Here is a 20,217-nt window from a genome sequence, read left to right on the forward strand (position 1 = left end):
TTCAGTTCAGTTGCTAGAGAGCTTACATAATATGCCCCACCTGGATTCCATCCTCACTCATCAAGGTGTAAAAATCCCGGTGCGGTGGGATATATCCTGCGATACTGAGGGTTGGGAATTTAGCTCAGTGGTGGAGTGCTTGCCTAGCAAGCGCAAGGCCCTGGGTTCGATCCTCAGCTCCAAGAGAAAAAAAAAATGTATCATATCCTGCGATACTGAGGACTTGTGTGAAGAAGGAGGAGGAAGAGGAAGAAGAAGGAGAAAAACTGGGTGAGTTTCCGGCTAGCAAAGGTAGTGAGACCCTGTCTCAAAAAGAAACAAAAAATAATGATGATAATGAAACGAGGAGCTGATAAACTCGCCTTGCATTCTGCCTTCCCTTGCACAATAAAATATAGTGTCCTGCTTTGACACTCGCAGTTTAGAATATGACAAAGGTGTGAGACACGGGGTCTAAAGCTTGTACTAGTGCTTTTTGGTTCTGTTAGGATTTTTTTTTTCACATATTTACCTGTGAATTATTCACTTTTCCCATTCACAACTAGGGCTTTCCCTTGGGTGACTGTAGTAATGATGGGTTCGTTTTCGACACCTCAATGCAATTGAGTAGCTACCTCTGAACCACTTTTTCCTTAGTAATTTCTCTTCCTTTGGCTCTTTTGCAGTCTCAAAGAGTCGTTAAAAGGTGCCCTGGAAACTTATCTGAGGCAGCGGAGCGCCTAGCCTGGAAACCCCGCGGGCAAATGCCCTGCCCCCACCCGCCCTCCGCCCTCCTTGGCTTACCAAAGCCCGGATCTCAGTGGCCAGTAGAGGGCACACTTACTTTACTTTCGCAAATACCAGAAAACCCGTGCAGCCCGGGGGGAGAGGACAGGGAGTCTTTGCAGCTAAATGCAGCCTAGGGATTGGCGGCTCTTGGCGTTTGAGGCAAAATCCTAGAGGCTGTAGTCATTTTGCAATCCTTAAAACTGAATTGTGCAATGAGCTCGATCTGGAGGAAGATACTATCATTTAACAGCTGAACCCTGAGTTGCAAACTCAATGGATAATGACTACCTTGAACAATGTGCACACTATACACTCTATACAGGAGTTTTTTTTTTTCTTCTTTTTTAAGGGGATATCAGTGGGAGGTTTCTTAAAATGCCTTGGAGTGAAGAGTCATGAATGAGATTACTTTGGGTTTTGATGCTGTGGGATAAGAAAATCCCAAGGGAATTTTTCATTATATAGTAAACCTAGAGCAGAGTAAAAGACTCATGTTTCAAATTGGTTAATAGACTAGGTTATCGTATATATGCATATGCATATATATCAAGTGTGTATGTTTGAGGATTGTATGTAATGCACAGCAATATATTCAGGGGAAAAGTAAACTGGGAAATTAATGTATAAATTAAGTCAGCTTTTAATTAGCTCAAGCCACACACAGACATAAATAAAAACTCAAAAACGCAACATTTCTTTGATCAGATCGGCGCCGGCTTTCTTTTTTAAAGTGCCTAATTACAATTCCAGTAATAAAGAGAAGAGAAAAGAAAGACTTGGGTTTGTTCGGGGAGGAAGGGGTTAACGGTTTCCCTTATATTAGGGTCTTTGCAGGCTCCCCAGATCCAGATCCGACTTGCCAAGTTCTACTCCTCCCCCTTTCTGGGAAGTCCGGGTGTCCCTCCTAGCCACCCACCCACTGTGTATTCTCGCGTCTAGCGCCTTGATTTCCCCCAACCTCTAAGCGCGGAGTCTGGTGCAACTTGGCTCCACAGGGGCAAAGAGGATTTGCCTCTTGTGAAAGCTGGCTGTGGAATAGGAACTCTGAGTTAGCGCGGGTGGGATGGGGTGCAGACCGGTAGAGACTCGACCTAGAGGATCCGGGTGGAGGGCACCCACCACCGCTCCCCTACTGTACTCCAGCTCTGGAATGCGCAGGGAGACCTACATGGTTAGATTGTCTTGGGGGAACAGCCTCCTCCCACCCCTCTGCCTGGTGGAAGTCGGAGCCAGAGGTGCTGAAGTGTGTGTGTGTGTGTGTGTGTGTGTGTGTGTGTGTGTGTGTGTGTGTGTGTGTGCTTTTTAACAGCAAATTGGGGAATCCATTCTGGAAAGAATGGACCAAGTCAACATAGCTGTACGTCCAAAATGCATAATGCCCTCCCCAAAAGATGCAGTGTGTGTTTATTTATAAGTGGCTCTCCAAGTATACGTGGCAGTGCGTTGCTGGGCAATTTTAATAATTCCAGGCATCGTTTTCCTCTGTAGACCTTGTCTGTCATTGAAACCCATCTAACACTGCACACACTGAACAGGGGCTCATAGATAACCCATTCTTTCTTCCTTCCCTTTTCTAAATTCTGGTTTCCCAACCTTAAGAGAGGCGCCTGGCCGCCTGGGACGTGCGTGAGGCGGCCCAGGGTACAAGGCGTATTGTGCGGAGCTAGGCAGCTGTTCCACCTGCGGTGACTGAAACACGCAGAACAAAAACATAGTTCACCCTATCGCTGGGCCCAAAGAACAGTACGGAAAGGGAAAGGACGGGCGCGCCAGCAAGAGAAAATGGTCGGGCGCGCTGTTAATTCATGCTGCGCTTTACTGTTTACTCCCCTGGAACTGGAGTACTGGGCTGCGGGGCTGAGGCTCCTCCTCTTTCCCTGGCTCCCCACTAGCGCCCCTCTCGGGTTCCCAAAGCAGAGAACGGGGGTGGGAGGGAGAGATAGATTCTTTGGCAAATCCCCGCCCACCAGCCCTTTATAATCCCGGGGTCTACGCGGCCGAGGACCCCCGGGCTGCCCTGCTCTCGGCCGCCGCCGCTGCCGCCGCCGCGCCCCACTCTGCTCCCCCCTCCTGCTTCTAGAAGGGCTGGGCTTCACCGAGGCTTGGCGGGAAAAAGAGCCGAGTGGGAGGGATTCTGAGAGTCGCAGTATAAAAGAAGCTTTTCGGGGCGTTTTTTCTGACTCGCTGTAGTAATTCCAGCGAGAGACAGAGGGAGTGAGCGGGCGGGTTGGAAGAGCACAGTGTGCAGAGCCGCGCTCCGGGCGTCCTGGGAAGGCAGCTTGGGGAGTGAGAGGGGCTTTGCCTCCGGGCCTGCCGCCCCCCACCCCAGCCCTCCAGCTGACCTAGCACCAGAGATCGCAACCCTCGCCCCATCTGGGAAACTTTGCCCATTGCAGCGGGCGGACACTTTTGCACTGGAACTTACAATCTGCGAGTGAGGATAGGACTCCCCAGGAGCCAGGGAGAAATTTTTTGTCTATTTGGGGACAGTGTTCTCTGCCTCTGCCCGCGATCTGCTCCCCTGAAAGGAGCTCCTAGCGCTCTTTGAAGGCTGGATATCCTTTGGGCGGTGGAAAACCCGGTAAGCACAGATCTGCTGGTCTTCTCATGTATTTTCTCTGCGTCTTGAATGCAGCGGCTGGTCAGGGTAGTCTTTCTTCCATTCCTGTGCTTTTGACACTTTTCGCAGAGTAGTTGGGGTAGGCCGGGGTGGAGCTGGGGTGAATCCGAGTCTGGGTAGAGAGACTTGTCAAGATGACAGAGGAAAGGGGAAAGGAAAAACCGGGGTGCCTTTTGAAATTGGGTTCCAGAGGTTACTCTTGGCTGACGCTGACCCTGTCCTGTTGGACATTCTTGCTTTACTACATTAATTGCTATTTGTGTCCTTTGGGGGGTTGGACCCGGAGGTCGCTTCTCCCTGGACAGAAAGTCCTTCGTATCCTGAGGTCTTTGGAGAAGGCTTTACCTTTTGCGTGTGGGATAGAGAAGGCTCGGCAGCCTCTGACTTTTCCCAGTCTCTGGGAGGGCATTTAAATTTCGGCTTAGTCCATTTCTGACAGCCGGAGACCGACTCAGATGTTCGTCCCGCCCGCCAATCCCCGGCGGAGATTCCAACTTGCCCCTGTTCCTTTTAAGAAGTTGCCATTAGGCTTTAAAAATAGTGATAATAGTAAAATTTAAACCTGACCTCCACGGTATTAGGACTTGGTGCTGGGCTAGCGCAGTGACGGAAGGCAAAACTGGGGCAGGGATGTGACCGATTCGTTGGGGGAAACCAGGGGGAATCCTCACATTCCGGATTGGGATCTGCGGGTATCCCCGCGCCCCGGAATTGTAGGAAGACTGCGGTGAATCGTGATCTGGGGCTGTTCCGTAACAGCTGCTACCCTCGGCGGGAGAGGGAAGACGCCCCGCTCAGGGTGCTGAATCGCTGCGGGGTCTCTGGCGCAGTGGCGTCGCGGTATAGAGTGTAGAAGGGAGGTGTCCCTGTTATTATTTGACACCCCCTCCCCTTTTATTTGGCCAGGCTTGTTAAAGCGGGAGGCTGAGCTCGCCCCTCTAAGCCAGCAATCGGAAAGGAAAGCCGGCAGAGGAAGGAAGGGGCGCGCGCTGGGGGTGGAGAAAGAGGAGGGCGGAGAGGGGCGGCGGCGCCGGCTGGGTAGGAGCGCGGCGACGGCGCAAGTGGGGACCCGGACCGGGTTGGCGGCGCAGAGAGCTGGTGCGGGAGGGAGCCTAGCACCACCGCGGCGCCTCTCGCCTTTCTCCTTCAGGTGGCGCAAAACTTTGCGCCTTGGCTTTTGGCAGGCTGTATTCCCTACAGTCGCCTCCCTCAGCCTCTGAAGGAGGCCAAGGCCTATGGCGATTCCTGGGCGTCTGCAGGGCTAAGTCCCTGCTCCAAGGAGGCGGGGACTCGGAGCAGCTGCTAGTCCGATGTGCGTCGAGATAGTAGGGAGTGAAAGAACGCTTCCCCCCCAACACGCGCGCGCGCACACACACACACACACACACACACACACACACACTTGGAAGGAGAGCACACTGGAAGGGGAGTGGTTCAAGATTGGGGTACGCGCTGCGCCGGGTTTCAGCATCAACCAGAGCTGGGTAACTCTAGCCTTGCTTCCCCCTACTGTGCCCCCTCTAGCAGACAGCCGCCACGATGCCCCTCAACGTGAGCTTCGCCAACAGGAACTATGACCTCGACTACGACTCGGTGCAGCCCTATTTCATCTGCGACGAGGAAGAGAATTTCTATCACCAGCAACAGCAGAGCGAGCTGCAGCCGCCCGCGCCCAGCGAGGATATCTGGAAGAAATTCGAGCTGCTGCCCACCCCGCCCCTGTCCCCCAGCCGCCGCTCGGGGCTCTGCTCTCCATCCTATGTTGCGGTCGCTGCGTCCTTCTCCCCAAGGGAGGACGACGATGGTGGCGGCGGCAACTTTTCCACCGCCGATCAGCTGGAGATGGTGACCGAGCTGCTTGGAGGAGACATGGTGAACCAGAGCTTCATCTGCGATCCTGACGACGAGACCTTCATCAAGAACATCATCATCCAGGACTGTATGTGGAGCGGCTTCTCGGCTGCCGCCAAGCTGGTCTCAGAGAAGCTGGCTTCTTACCAGGCTGCGCGCAAAGACAGCGCCAGCCCGAGCCCCGCCCGCGGGCACAGCGGCTGCTCCACCTCTAGCCTGTACCTGCAGGACCTCACCGCCGCCGCGTCCGAGTGCATTGACCCTTCGGTGGTCTTCCCCTACCCGCTCAACGACAGCAGCTCGCCCAAGTCCTGTACCTCGTCCGACTCCACAGCCTTCTCTCCTTCCTCGGACTCGCTGCTGTCCTCCGAGTCCTCCCCACAGGCTAGCCCGGAGCCCCTAGTGCTGCATGAGGAGACACCGCCCACCACCAGCAGCGACTCTGGTAAGCGGGGCCCCTTCCGAGCAGCACAGAACCGGAGAGGTTGGATGGACCTCCTTCTCCACTGCTCCTTGGCATTAATTCAATTGACCCCTGGGCTCACCCCGTCTTTCCCTTCTCTGTCTAAGGGCTCTTCATCCCTGGATTCCTGTGCTTCAGAGATTCCCTCCCTCCCCTTCCCCCCAGACCGCCCTGGTTGTCAGCCTCCCCCCCCCCTCGCCCTTCCCACCCCTCAGGAATTTCATTTGGGTTTTTAAATCTTCTGGCTTATCTTTCAACTCAATCCACTCCCTTTTACCTCTCCTAAGCATTTTAATTACCCTGGGAAGGGTGTGAATGAGGATAAAAGAGAATTACCTGCTTCTTCTCTTGACTTCCGGAAAAATATTTGAATTTTAATGGATAAGTTTATACAAGACCCAAGAGAAGCCACAGCTGAATCTGGACACCCTTTAGCCTCAGTGCCAGGCGCTGGTGAAAGTTCCTAAAGACTTGAGATGGTCAGGTTTTTTTTTTTTTTTTTTTTTTTCATCCTGTTTTGAATACTTCAAAGCCAATCCTGCCCAATTTGGATTTCTTTTTTTTTTCTCCCCCCTCCCACACCCCTACCAGGACGTTTGGCAAAGCTGCAAGACTTTTTTTTATTATTGCGCTGACAGTAAAATAAGGAGTTGCTAAAGTCATACCAAGAGATTTGCAGCTCTCACTCACAACACCTGAAGGGTTCTTGGTAAAGTCCCTTAAAAATAGGAGGTGCTTGGGAATATGCTTTGCTTTGGGTGTGTCTGAAGCCTCATTAAGTCTTAGGTAAGAATTGGCATGGATGCCATATCCTGGTACATGGTAATTTTCTCACCTGTGCCCTAACCCTGTTCTCCTTCGTTTCTGGGGAGAAGGGGTAATGGTGTCTAGATCTGGGTTCTTATTTTCTTTAGCATCTTTTGTGACATATCAATATTTGGTATTTGCATAGCATTGGTGAAATCCTATATAGTGGCTGGGTTTAAGGAGGCATTACTAACAGTGTTCTTCCACTTCCTTCCTTCAGAGGAAGAACAAGAAGATGAAGAAATTGATGTGGTGTCTGTGGAAAAGAGGCAGCCCCCTGCCAAGAGGTCCGAATCAGGGTCATCCCCATCAGGAGGCCACAGCAAACCTCCACACAGCCCACTGGTCCTCAAGAGGTGCCATGTCTCCACTCATCAGCACAATTATGCAGCGCCCCCCTCCACGAGGAAGGACTATCCAGCTGCCAAGAGGGCCAAGTTGGACAGTGGCAGGGTCCTGAAACAGATCAGCAACAACCGCAAATGTGCCAGCCCCAGGTCCTCAGACACCGAGGAGAACGACAAGAGGCGGACACACAACGTCTTGGAACGTCAGCGGAGAAACGAGCTCAAGCGCAGCTTTTTTGCCCTGCGTGACCAGATCCCGGAGTTGGAAAACAATGAAAAGGCCCCCAAGGTAGTTATCCTCAAAAAAGCCACCGCCTACATCCTGTCCATCCAAGCGGAGGAACACAAGCTCATCTCAGAAAAGGACTTACTGAGGAAGCGGCGAGAACAGTTGAAACACAAACTCGAGCAGCTTCGAAACTCTGGTGCGTGAACTGACCTCGCGCGTGCGCGAGGAGGAGCTGGGATCGCTCGTGTATTCTCACTCCTTACTCAGGGAGAGTAAGGAGAACGGTTCCTTCTCTTAGAACTGATGCGCTGGACTTGAAATGCATGCTCAAAGCCTAACCTCACAACCTTGGCTGGGGCTTTGGGACTGTAAGCTTCAGCCATAATGTTAACTGCCTCAAACTCTAGGCATAAAAGAACTTTTTTTTATGCTTCCCATCATTTTTCTTTTCCTTTAACAGATTTGTATTTAATTGTTTTTAAGAAAAAAAAATCTTAAAGTTTACCCACTTTTCCCATGTAAATAGGGTCCTTAAATGTAAATAACTTTAATAAAACGTTTATAACAGTTATACAAGATTTTAAGACATGTATTATAAACCATAATTTTTTTTATTTAAATACATTTTCATTTTTAAAGTTGATTTTTTTCTATTGTTTTTAGAAAAAAATAAAATAATTGGAAAAAATATAACTGAGCCAACTCCTACGTTGTGTTTTGTTTCCTCTCCCTCTCCATTTTCTCTTCCTCAACTACAGATCGACAGAATTCGACCATTTTCACAAGGTGGGTTGACAAAGCTGGGAAGAGTAAGAAAGGCAAGGGGGTTTCATTGTTAAAGTGGGGTTGGGGGTCTCAAGGCCTTTGAATTCTCGGGGTTAGGAGACACTTCCTGCAGATGGTGATAAGAACCAGAGTTGATAGTTAGGAAAGGGCAAAAGGCGGGGGGAGAAGGTTAGATGCAGGAGAAAGAGAAGCAAGAGGTTAAAAGGTAACAGTTAAATATACAGAGAGGGAAGGGATGGCAAAATCCCCTGCAGTTAACTGAAGCCATCCCCCTGTTCACTTCAAGCCAGGGACTCTGCCCTGCAGAGGAGCTGATGGGGGAAGGGAGGGAGCCACCTCTTATTCTTCCCCTATGGCTCCCAGGTTGCGGCAGTCCCTTCGCCTCACTTATCTCCTAAGCCTCAGAAGAACCTGAGGAAGAATACTACCACTGCCTGGTTTCCAGAACAAAGTATAAAGGACCAGAGAGGGTTGTCGAACTCAATGAGTGATGACCCAGAACAAAAATCAGAAGGCACGCTGCCATGCCTTGGCTCACCTGGGTGTCCTCAGCTGGGGAAAGCTGCTGGTTAGGGGTCTGAGAATGAACTCCACTTGGGCCATGCACTGTTCTGAGAAGTCTAAGGCAGTGCCAAGAGGTACTGGGATTTGCTCATACTATACAGATAGAAACAGACATGAAATGACCCATCTGTGCACCCAAGGGATTCAGCATCAGTTAACACTTAGTTAATCCAGTAAGACTAACCCTGCTACCTATGAGAACAGGAGTCATTTAAGTTTCGGTATTCAGACCTACTCAGGCATCAGTTCCCCTCTTTTTGTTGGTGGGTTTTCTGAGGTTTTGTGGGGATTTTGGGGGGTGGGGGTTATGTTGTTGACTGTTGCTTAGTCTTTTACTCTGAGAAGCACATAGCTCGTTCACCTTGGTCTTACCCATTTTTTCTTTTTTTTTTTTTTTTAACACATCAGATCCCTGCTTGCCCCTGGGAAGAAGCCAGTTTGGAAAGGCTACTGTTCAGATCATAAAATAAAACATACTTAGGCTTTGTCATGTGAGTCATTATTTTAGAAATTGCAAGCTCTCCTTCCTCCCAAGCACTTTCACACACTCATGACACATGCTCATCATTAGTCCATGAGAAGGCATTTTTGAATGGGTGTCTTATTAATTATAAGTCTCTGAAAACCCACAGACCAAGCCATAAACTGAAACACATCAGACGAGGCCACAGGAAGGTACCCTAAGCGTTCTAAATGACTTCGTTGTCTCAGAGAAGGTCTCTAGCATCCTGGAGTGTCTTTGGGACTTGAATCTACCATCACTCATAAACCAATAAGTAATCCTGTCTTTGGCCTCCTAAAATAAATTGATTCAAGCATTTAACGTTCAGTTTTTGATCTTTTCTTTTGGGCTCTTTTAGACCCACCCTCAACTTCAAACTGTCACACCCTCTATCCTAAATTCAAAGGAAAAGACAAAACCCAGACATTGAATAGTTCAAAGGGTAACAAAAGGGGGGGGGTGCTCTTAAACAGTTCCCTCTTTGCCCCTTTGTGGCCCTAGGCTAGAGTGCAGCCCTGGCATGACTCACTGGAGCATTGGGAAGATGGTAGGTGAATCACTACGTCCAGGCAAGCCCAAGGAATGGGAGAGCAGTCCTCGTTAGGAAAACAACTCCCTGTTCCAAATGATCAGGAAACAAGCTTAAGGATTTAGAGTTTGCCTGTGGGGGATGGAAGGGAAGAATCCCAGGTGCCTATCAGGGTACCTCTCAGCTTTACCACGCCAGGGAATGAGCTGAAAACAGGACATCAGCCAGCTTCCTTCCAGAAAGTCAGGAAAGCTCTCATAGCCAGTCTGGATTCCCAGGGGTCTGAGACATTGTGCAATCAAATTAGTACGTAGTAATCAAGATGAGGGGTGAAGGGGGAGGAGCTTTCGACAAAGCCTGGATTATGCAAAATTTAGCTAATCTCAATCATTTAGCCATGACATTGGGACTGGGGGCTCCCCCAGAGGATTCCCAGGATGGTGTTGTTCAGGGATAGACTGGACAAGGAAGAAGGAAGGGCTATTTCATGCTGCCATTTGGGGGCAACATTGGAGACCAACATTAGAGAGCAGTCAATCCAACTAGAAGATGAACAAAGTTATCACAACCCCAGAACAGTATTTGGATCATTCCAAGCTTGGATACGTAAGCAGAGTCCTCTGCTGGTCTTTAAGACAAACTTTGGCACCAAGTTTGGAAAAGAGGACAAAAAAAAGTGAGGGGATTTTCTGTGGCTTGTTGACAATAACCGATGACTCATTCAGTTAATAATTATTTTTTAGCATGACTGTTAAGGGACCCTGAAGCATTTCTTCCCTACAAAAACTAATCCTTAGGTTATAACATGCTGGAAGATGGTCCTCAAGCCTGTCTGTAAATACACCACTAGGTACCTTCAGGGAACAAACGTTTCATTTAAGGTTAGAGAGCACTCTAGGTCTATTTCAAAGGAGGGGGATATAGAAACAAAGTCTCAAACAGGACAAGAGCAGGGGCTTTGTGGGGGATGAGCTGAGGATCGAACCCAGGGCCTTGTGCTTGCTAGGCAAGCGCTCTACCACTGAACTAAATCCCCAACCCCACAGGGGCTTATTTTAAACAATGAAGCCTGGACTGTGGTTGTCTTTCATTGAAAGGACGCTTGCTTGGCATGTATAAGGACCCATACCTGATCCCCAACACTACAAAAATAAATAAAACTAGACTAAAAGGATACCCCTACTCATTACCAAACTCTTAGCAAACTTTTGTTGTTGTTGTTCGATCTCTTTATGGAGAAATGCAACAAACTGCCAATTTAGGGACAACACCCAGTGATGGAGGCTTTGCCAAGCTGGTGTAAGTTGACTAAATGACTGAGTGGATTTCCCTTTTGAGATTTATTTCACTCACTCTTAGGCTACACTAAGCTCTTTAGGAAGACAGGGTTGAGGGGAACAAGTGTTAATGGGATGTAGATCTTCTGAGGCCGAAAGGAATGTCCTTTGTTCCTAAACAATGCCTAGGGGCTCCACCACAACCCCCAACACTCTTTTCCAGTTGTCCCCACAACATCCCATTAAAGGCTGAACACCACAGTGCAGCCAGAGGTCTGTAGAGTTGGTGACCAGGAGCTCTGGGGAAGGCTATGTCAGAATACACCTGCTATCTGCAGGACCCCCACAACCAACTCAGCTGGAGGACAGTTGTTGAAGTTGTTGAATGTGACAATACTGAAGTTTATACACAGACATGTTAAATTGCTAGCCCAAAGTCACATAATCACTAGCAATAATAGCAGTCAATGTTTACTGTGTGCTAAAAATTTGACAGACATTATCTCATTTTATTTCTAAAGCATCTCTTTTTTTTTTTTTTTTTTTTTTTTTTTTTTTTTTTTGTTCGTTTGGTTGGTTGGGTTTTGGTTTTTTGAGACAAGGTTTTTCTGTGTATGCCTGGCTGTCTTGGAACTTGCTCTGTAGACGAGGCTGGCCTCGAACTCAGTGAACTTCTGTCTCACAAGTGCTGGGATTAAAAGCATGCTCTATTATGCCCAGTTTATCTCAAAGCAACACTTGGGAAGTAAACTCTGTTTCTTTCTTTGGGGGGAAAGGGTCTTACTACGTAGCCCTGACTGGTCTAGAACTGAGAGAGCTACCTGCCTCTCCCTACTGAGTACTGGGTTTAAAGGCATATGCCTCCCGACCCAGCAGTGAATTCTATTTGTAATGCCCTTGTTGTACACAAGACCAAGACCGGGAGCTGTTGATTTGCCTGCATTCACAAAACTGAAAAACAATGAGAGCAGATATTATTTAGATTATTTATTCGATCGTACATATTTGAGTCCCTACTATGCATTCATACTGTGCATGTGTGTGTACTGAGGGATGGGGGGGGGATAATAATAAATAAGCTATAGCAGATCCTGCCCCGGGTATTTGTAATCTGGCTGTGAACAAAGAAAGCAACAAACACTGAGGCACTAAGTCAGTTTATTGCCTTTTTCAATATGCTATTTTTAATTTATTTCACTGGGAATAGACTCCAGGGCCTCGTGCATGCTAGGTAAGTGCTCTATGATGAGTAACATCTCCAGAGACTGTGGGATTTTTTTTATTAAAAGTTTCAGGGCACTTCAATGGAGTAGGTGGGAGTTCAAGTCCTGGGAACATAGAATGAGGACAGAGTCTGGGAAGTTTTGAGAAAAAAGCTAAAGGAAAGGCATCAAGAGCAGATTGCAGGAAAGCCCAAATGAGGGAGAGCGAATGCCAGAAGGAGGCTTTGCTATTTGAACTGTATCTAAGGCAGCAAGAGGTACGGCAAGGACCCACTGGGTTAGGCAACAGGATGCTTCTCCAGGCCACACCTTCTGTCTCCATCCACCCACCCACTATCCTCCTGCTCCTTCATCTGCTTGAGACCACGGCCTGTAGTTAGGTAATTAGCTGTCCCAGCACCCAGCCCTCCTGCAGTACTTTGGTTTTTTGTTTGTTTGTTTTTGAAGCAGGATCTCACTATGCAGGCCAGGCTGGCCTCAAACTCTAGAACCTCCTGCCTCAGCCCATTGAGTGCTGGGATTGGTTTCAGTATTTTCTCCAGGAATTCCCACTGTATGGTTCTCAGATGCAAAGACATTCATATTCTCAGTTAAAATGCTATTTTTGCTTTGTTTTGTCTTGTCGTGTTTTGGTATGTGGTTTTGTTTTTGTTTTGAGATAGAGTATACTATTGCCAAGAATGGACTTGAACTCACTGTGCGAAATTCAAACAGCGGGAGCTTCTACCATCTCCCAAGTGCTAGGATTACAGACATTCCAAGCCAACTCTCACAGAAAATGTTCTAACAAGCCCTGGGACTTGATGAAGTCTGAGAACAACTGTCTCTTCCACTACAGCGAACCCGGCCATCTTTTTAAATCCCAGATACACCAGGCCCTTGCTTATCATAAAATTCTTTAGTGGATTCCTGCTACCTACTGGATTAAGTCTAAAGTCACCCTCCCATCCTCTCTGGTACTAACACTCATCACCTACCCATCCACAATCATGGCAGCCGGTCAGCCTGACACACCCTTAATTCAGCCTTCTATGTTCACCTTTAGTATCATTGAGACAAGGCCAGTTTGGGGATTCTACTTCCATCCTTCCAGATCACATGTCCTGCTCATCAGGTCAGTTCATTGACGAATAGAACCTCATTGGTCTTACTCAACAGTGCCTGGCATGAAAATGCAATTCAGTAATTCTTTAAATGGCTGAGTGAAGGGTTTTTTGATGGCTCGATGACACATCTGACCTGAGCAGGAGGTGAAGGGGAAGCAAAGTTGTTTTAAGGTGCATAGCTAGAAAGGTAAGGGAAGAGATGGGTGCATCGGCGAAGGAAAGGATTTTGATTAGGCATGCTTTGCTTGATGTGATGCTGAGCTGATAAGACAGAGGCTTAATTGGTTTGCATGATGGTAGGCTAGACTGGAGAGGGAAAGAATTGCAAACAGAAAAGAAAAGGAATCCAAGTGGCCAGTCCTAGGTGAGTAACTGGAGGGTAGCTTTGCTTTGCTCGCTCAATGTCAGGAGCTCTTTCTTAGCTGTGTGTAGAATATGACTGACCAATCGCAAGTGCTTTCCTCCCCTCTACGTAAGGATTCTTCCAGGTGGTGACCTCACTGGCCAGGCTATTCTCCTTGGGATCCCACAGCTCCCTACCTGCACCAGTTGCCATGTCTGTCTTTAGAGAAATACATGTTTAAACCTCTTTCCCCCCCCTCCCCACCCCCAGCTTTTGAGGATCTCTCCATTTTGTAGCTTTGACTGTCCTGCAACTCACTGTGCAGACCAAACTTCCCTTGAACTCAGAGATCTGCCTACCTTTGTGCTGGGATTAAAGATGTGCACCACCACATACCCAATGGAGCAGTGGCAATCTCCCTCCCCCAACCTAACTCTGGGAATTTAGCCGCCTCCTCTCTTCCTATTAAGTCTGAGAGGGAAGAGCTAGGTTATGGAGGGAAGGGTTTGGCCAGAAGTGGGAAGGAATAGCCAAGTGCCCTAGACCTCTCATTCCCCTCCATCCTGCTTTCCACCTCCCTTGGGTACTCACACACAGCCTTCTGGGAACAGCCGGGGCCGGGACTGGGTCACCTATGAGCTGAATCAGCCTCTCCTCCTGAGTCCCAGGGCCCCTGCAGTTCCCAGCCTCTTCTGTCCTGCGGCCTCTTGCCCTCTGGTTCCACTTTATATCCACCTTTTCCTTTTGTTCAATTTTAATTTTTATTTTTTTTTATTATTAAATGATGTGGTCTAAAAAAAAAAGATGTGCACCACCACATCTAGCCTTGCTAGAATTTTTAAGAATAGGGAGGGAGGGAGGGAGGGAGGGAGGGAGGGAGGGAGGAGGGACAGATGTTAGTTTATGCGACTGAGACATGACTGTATCCAAAGCTCAAACACGAACTTCAGTATCCTCTCTGTAGCTTCGTCTCAAACACAATTGGCCCACAGCTGCCAGCAGCTATAGGCTGCTGTGGATTCCTTAAAAGATTAAATTTTATTTTTCAAATTTTTATTTGAGTTTTTTGGGGGGGGTGGGGGTGGGGGAGATGGAAGAGTTGAGACTGAGTCTCACTCTGTAATGCAAACCGCCTGCAACAGCCTCGTTTCAGCTTCCGAAATGGTGTTGTGCTGACTCTGGCTTTTAAAGAATGAAAACCCCTCCCTTCCAGCCGGAAGAAAGCAGCAGTAAGGATTATGATTGGTCTTCTGGAGCCACGTGCCCACCTTTAACCCAGCTAATAAATCTGGTTGCCAGTGTCCCGCCCCTCCTGTGATCGAGTTGGGATCCTATGATTGTCCGCCTCTGAAGCAAAAGGAAGCTCTTTCCAGGACTTAAAAGTCAACATAAGAAAAGGAGAAGCTGGCCGGTGGTGGTGGCGCACGCCGGTAGGATTTGCTGAAGGAGGCGGAGGCAGGAGGATCACGAGTTCGAGGCCAGCCTGGGTTACATATTTTAAAGAAAAAAGAAAGAAAGAAAGAAAGAGAAAGAAAGAAAATTTTAAAAGAACACGTAGTTTAAAACCTTGATTCTTTACATCCGGAGAACTTTGTGTAAAAGAGAGACTTTCATTGTTCATATTAGAGCTACTGAAACAGTCTGAAGGGTGAGGCCTAGAGGCCTGTGTTTTTCCCAAGTTCTGTGAGTGAGAGGTTTAAGAACAAATATAGCTAAAGTCCTGGGTCGATTCAGTTGTGGCCACAACTAGCTGCCTGACCCATACAATCACTATTATTTTGAGCCAACCCAGCCCTGGTATAATTTGCAGTGGGGTGGGAATTTAAGAGACAACCAGGGAACTGCAGAAGGTACACCCCACCACGAGGGATTTGCAGAAAATTAAGATTTGAGACCCATTTCAGCCATAGTTCAGTAAGGGAGAGTTTTGTTACCTCTCCTCACTTCCACCCTATATGTAACCCATCATTAAGTCCCTCCTGGCTGTCAGCCTAAATGCTCGTACTTCTTAGCTCTAGCCACATGTCTCCTTACCCATCTTGTTTCTGTCTCTTGATATTTTCAGTCTGGGACTCTATAGTTGATTCCACTTGCCTGCCTCTCATTTGATTTCCTCAAAGGCAGAGGAGTAGTCTTTACTGCCTGGCATAGGAAAATTTAGTGGTTCTCATGCTCTGCCTATAAAACACAAATTTGTGGTACTGGTGGTACAGATGTGTAATCCCAGCTACTCGGGAAGCTGAGGTATATGGACTCCAAGTTCAAGGTCTACCTGGGCGATGGTGAGTGCTGGGAAAGTCTGTAAAAACTATCTCAAAATAAATGCATTCTTAAAAACGGTCCAGGGAGCTGGAGAGATGGCTCAGTGATTAAGAGCACTTGCTGCTCTTGCATAGGACCCAGATTCAGTTCCCAGCACCTGCATGGTGGCTTGTAAGCATCTGTAACTCTAGTTATGATCCCCCCTTTTGAACTTCTCAGCCCCAGGCATGCACATGGTACACAAACATACATGCCAGCAAAATACTCATGCACATCATGCACACACAATTAAAAATAGATAAATCTTTGTGGGGAGGGGGGAGAACAGCCAGGATATAACTTAAAGAGAGAGTGCTTGCATGGGATGCTAACAACCCTGGTCTCCAGCTCCATACCACAAAAACAAATAAATTAGAAATATCTTTGAACCCGTCCATGAGCCACCCCTCAGACACATGTTCGTCCTTACCCCTGCCACAACACTCCTCTGATCTACAGTCATTAAGGCATTCCCAATTTCTCTGAAATGCCAGGCAGGTTCTATCCTTGATCTCTAATCTGAATCCCCCATCTGTCTTCATCCTTCCTGCCTTATTTCACAGAAGGTCTCTCGCATCTTGCCTGGTACCCCTTCTCCACTTACATCCTGCTCCCGATGCGAGTGAATAATTACCCACCATGTCACTCGTCTCACTTGCCAGAATCTTCATTTGTCATACTATGAGCTGTACCCTTCTCCCATGAGATGATGGCACACATGCGCACACATGACTTTACATGTCAGGATACTGAGAGCAAGAGTCAGCGGGTAGCTTTCTCAACTTCATCTAAACAGGGTGGTTTGTTAGCAGGGAGAGCATCTAGGGTCTTTCTCATTGCCACCCAGCGTCTGCACTTCCTGCTGCCTCTCTACAACCCCACTATATTGAAATTACCTTCTTCCCTCTCTTGCTTCCCCATTGGAACCGAGGCTTAATGGAGCTGGCTACATGACCTGATTACCTCCCATCACATGAATGACTTGCTCTCATGCTGTGACATCTCCAGTGTTTACCAAGACAGGACATACAGTTAAATAAGTGTACTCTACAACCATGACCAGAAGAGCCGGCACATTATCTACTCAACACAATTTTATCTGCCCTCCTCTTAAAGGTTGAACCATGCAAAATGCAACTGGGACAATCTTGGCCTCAGTTTTTCAAGTGAATCTTCTAGAGAAGTAGCAGTTTTCCTGGCCTGGGGATATGACATAGCATTCATGAAGCCAACATATAGCACTCCAGAGATCTCTCTACTTATTTGTAGCACAACTGTTTTAAGATATTGAGTATTCTAGGAGATAAGATCTGTTCCCTTATTTTTCTGAAACCCAAAACATAGCACTGAAATGGGTCTTCCAAACTGATCCAGACTCTGGCTCTGTACAGATCTTGTCTGCATATCCAAGAACTCACCAGTCAATGGATTATGCACAAATGCTTCAGTGTGGAATAGCAATACTCCACCACTTAGCAGGCAAGGCATACACTGAACAAGTATTTACACAAATAATTAACCAGATTATTTTCAGAACACAAAGTAATGGGACAAGGACAAGGCATGGCATATCAAGTTGCTATGGGACTAAGCTCTTCCCCTTGTATTAAGGCTGGGCAAGGCAACCCAGTATGAGGAATAGGTTCCCAAAAGCCAGCCAAAGTGTTAGAGACAGGTCTTGCTCCCATTATTAGGAGTCCCACAAGTAGACCGAGCTACACAACTGTCACACATACGTAAAGGGGCTAGGTCAGTTCCATGCAGGCTCCCTGGTTGTCAGTTCAGATTCTGTAAACTAACAGAACATCTGATAGCCTCAAGGTTCAAGGAAAGTGTTCAGCCAAGATATGGAGGATGACTGTAAATCAACCATGCTAAACATCTTGAGGCCCTGCTATGAGAAAGAGTGAAGCTTTCTAGGGGAACAGAAAGCAAGCAAGGATGTAAGGAGTAGGAAGAACAAAGGGAATCCCACCTTTGGATGAGACACAGAGTGATCCCAAACCTTGCAGGGACTTGGACCATTGTTTAAAAATGAAATCAAGAATGGGGATGTTCACATCACTCCCCTGGAGTCTTCTGGGCCAGGTGGGTACGCTGGCAACCTACCCACAGTCGTGGGTGTGTGATGCAGTGGGAAACCAAGACACTGAAAGCCAAGACACTATGTTGCCTGTGCTGCTGTCTCTTTTCCCAGACCCCAGTGCCCTATCTGTAACCAGGGTCAAGCACAGATAAGCCAGTCATAAATACTGGGGGGGATATAACCATGGAAACAGAAACACTAGCCCTGACATTTGCAGAGTGTTTTTTTTTTTTAGTGCGATGCTAAGCACTTCACATGGATTTCCTCACCAATTCTTCTTCTTCTTCTTCTTTTTTTTTTTTTTTTGGAGACACAGTCTTTCTATGTTGTCCTCGTGACTGTGTTAGAACTCACTATGTTGACTGGGTTAATCTTGAATTTACAGGTCCTCCTGCATCCCAAGTGCTGAGATTATAGGCATGCACCACCATTCCTGGCTTCTCACCAATTTTTTTTCAATTAAATTTATTTAGTTATTTTGCATCCTGAATGTAATTTCCCCTCCCTCCTCTCCTCCCATACCCTCCCTTTACTACCCCTCTGCTCCCCACCCCCAACCCACTGCTCTTCTATTTGCATTCAGAAAGGGGCAGGCTTCCCATGGGTATCAACAAGGCATGGCATATCAAGTTGCTGTGGGGCTAAGCTCCTCCCCTTGTTTTAAGGCTGGGCAAGGCAACCCACTATGAGGAATAGGTTCCCAAAAGCCAACCAAAGTGTTTAGGACAGCCCTGCTCCCATTGTTAGGAGTCCCACAAATAGACCAAGCTACACAACTGTCACTTATATGCAGGGGGACTAGTTCAGTCCCATGCAGACACACTGAGATTCTTGACAAAGTCGTGGCAGCTTGTATCAGCCTAACCTTCTCTTTGTTTGTTTGTTTGTTTGTTTGTTTGTTTGTTTGTTTTGAGATAGTGATTCTCTGTATAATGCTAGTTGTCCTGGAACTCACTCTGTAGACCACGCTGGCTTCAAACTCAGAGATCTGCCTGCCTCTGCCTCCCAAGGGCTACAGCCTATCATTCTGGAAAGGCACTTTCTCACTGAAAATCCTCAGGCACAAGTCTCCCTCCCAAACCACATTTCCACCACCAGCCTGGAATCTGTCACAGGATGTCTTCCAGATTGGTCTTGGGAACTTGGCCACCAGCATGGCACCTTAGATAGAGATTTGTCCTCTGTGGGTGGCAGGCCTGGAAAGCCAAACACATAGAAGTGGGTGGGAGCTCCTGTGAGATGATGGCTGTCTGGTTGGCAAGGCGATGGATTTATCCTATAGATGAAAGAAGGCCGGCAGGGCATGGGCCATGCACGGGGCACACATCTCCAGAGCAGACTGGGACTGTACTTGTGTCCCTCAGGTACACTTGATGTAGCACCCGTGATGGACTACCAGCTCTCTGTCCTCTTCTTTGATGAGGCTTCCATCTTCTTGTGGCTTTCTCCCCCTTTTCCATCCTTTTTGTTTTGTTTTATTTATTTCTGTTTTCTTTTTCTTATTTTCATCCCTCCCTCCCTCCCTCCCTCCCTCCCTCCCTTCCTTCTTTCCTTCCTTCTATCTCCCCTTCTCTCTCTCTCTCTCTCTCTCTCTCTCTCTCTCTCTCTCTCTCTTTCATTTTTATTTTTTTTTTTTTGGTTTTTCGAGACAGGATTTCTCTGTGTAGCTTTGCGCCTTTCCTGGAGCTCACTTGGTAGCCCAGGCTGGCCTCGAACTCACAGAGATCCGCCTGGCTCTGCCTCCCGAGTGCTGGGATTAAAGGCGTGCGCCACCACCGCCCGGCTCTCTCTTTCATTTTTTAACAAAGACTCATGTATCTCAGGCTATTCTCAAATTGTCTACATAGTCGAGGAGGACCTTGGACTCCTGTTCTTCCTACCTTCATCTCCTGAGTACTAGGATTACAGGTCAGTGCTGGCATTATAGGCATGCACAACTACAACCAACCCTTCCCGCAGTCCTGAACTTAGAGCATGCTAGCAAGCATCCCACCAGAGTCCCTCCTTTTGGCATTTTTTTCTTGCCAAAGTGGGAGTGGGCTGGGCCAGCCTGAGAAAGCACCATGCCCTCCTTTAGCCCAGCAGACAACAAACTGACTTGAATCTGCACTAGGGTGACCAAGTGCTGAAGATGCCCCTTAGTGATAAAGTCTGTGCTTAGCAAGTTCTAGGTCCTGGATTCAAACCTCAACACAGAAAAAAGCAAAAGTACCGCAAGACAAAGACACACCTCCCTGGAGTGAGCCACGGGCAGAACCCAACAGTCCAAACACACCCTTTCTGTTGGCTCCCTGGAGACAACAAATTGTGTAGCTCTCTTAATACCTGGCAATGCCCATTCCAAGCCTGTTCCTCCCTAACTCCCCTGACTCCACAGTTCTGAAAATCACTAGTGCCTCTGAACAAACTTCTTCC

At 47.8% G+C, this 20,217-nt stretch overlaps 1 protein-coding gene across 4 annotated transcripts; it reads left to right on the forward strand.

Annotated features, from left to right (window-relative positions):
* The first annotated feature begins 2,731 nt into the window (after positions 1-2,731).
* Positions 2,732-7,663, forward strand: Myc (MYC proto-oncogene, bHLH transcription factor). Of its 4 annotated transcripts, none has more exons than XM_028882207.2 (3): positions 2,732-3,349; positions 4,913-5,684; positions 6,730-7,663. In XM_028882207.2, exons 2-3 carry the CDS (start codon positions 4,928-4,930, stop codon positions 7,287-7,289), a joined length of 1,317 nt encoding a protein of 438 aa, XP_028738040.1. In that variant the 5' UTR covers positions 2,732-3,349; positions 4,913-4,927; the 3' UTR covers positions 7,290-7,663. The 4 variants fall into 4 exon arrangements, with proteins under 4 accessions (XP_028738040.1, XP_028738042.1, XP_028738044.1 ...); XM_028882209.2 differs by having other exon boundaries at positions 4,916-5,684; XM_028882211.2 differs by lacking the exon at positions 2,732-3,349 and adding an exon at positions 3,400-4,700 and having other exon boundaries at positions 4,916-5,684.
* Positions 7,664-20,217: the final 12,554 nt, after the last annotated feature.

The sequence above is a fragment of the Peromyscus leucopus genome, chromosome 16_21 (assembly GCF_004664715.2).
Source record: "Peromyscus leucopus breed LL Stock chromosome 16_21, UCI_PerLeu_2.1, whole genome shotgun sequence".
Taxonomy (NCBI): domain Eukaryota; kingdom Metazoa; phylum Chordata; class Mammalia; order Rodentia; family Cricetidae; genus Peromyscus; species Peromyscus leucopus.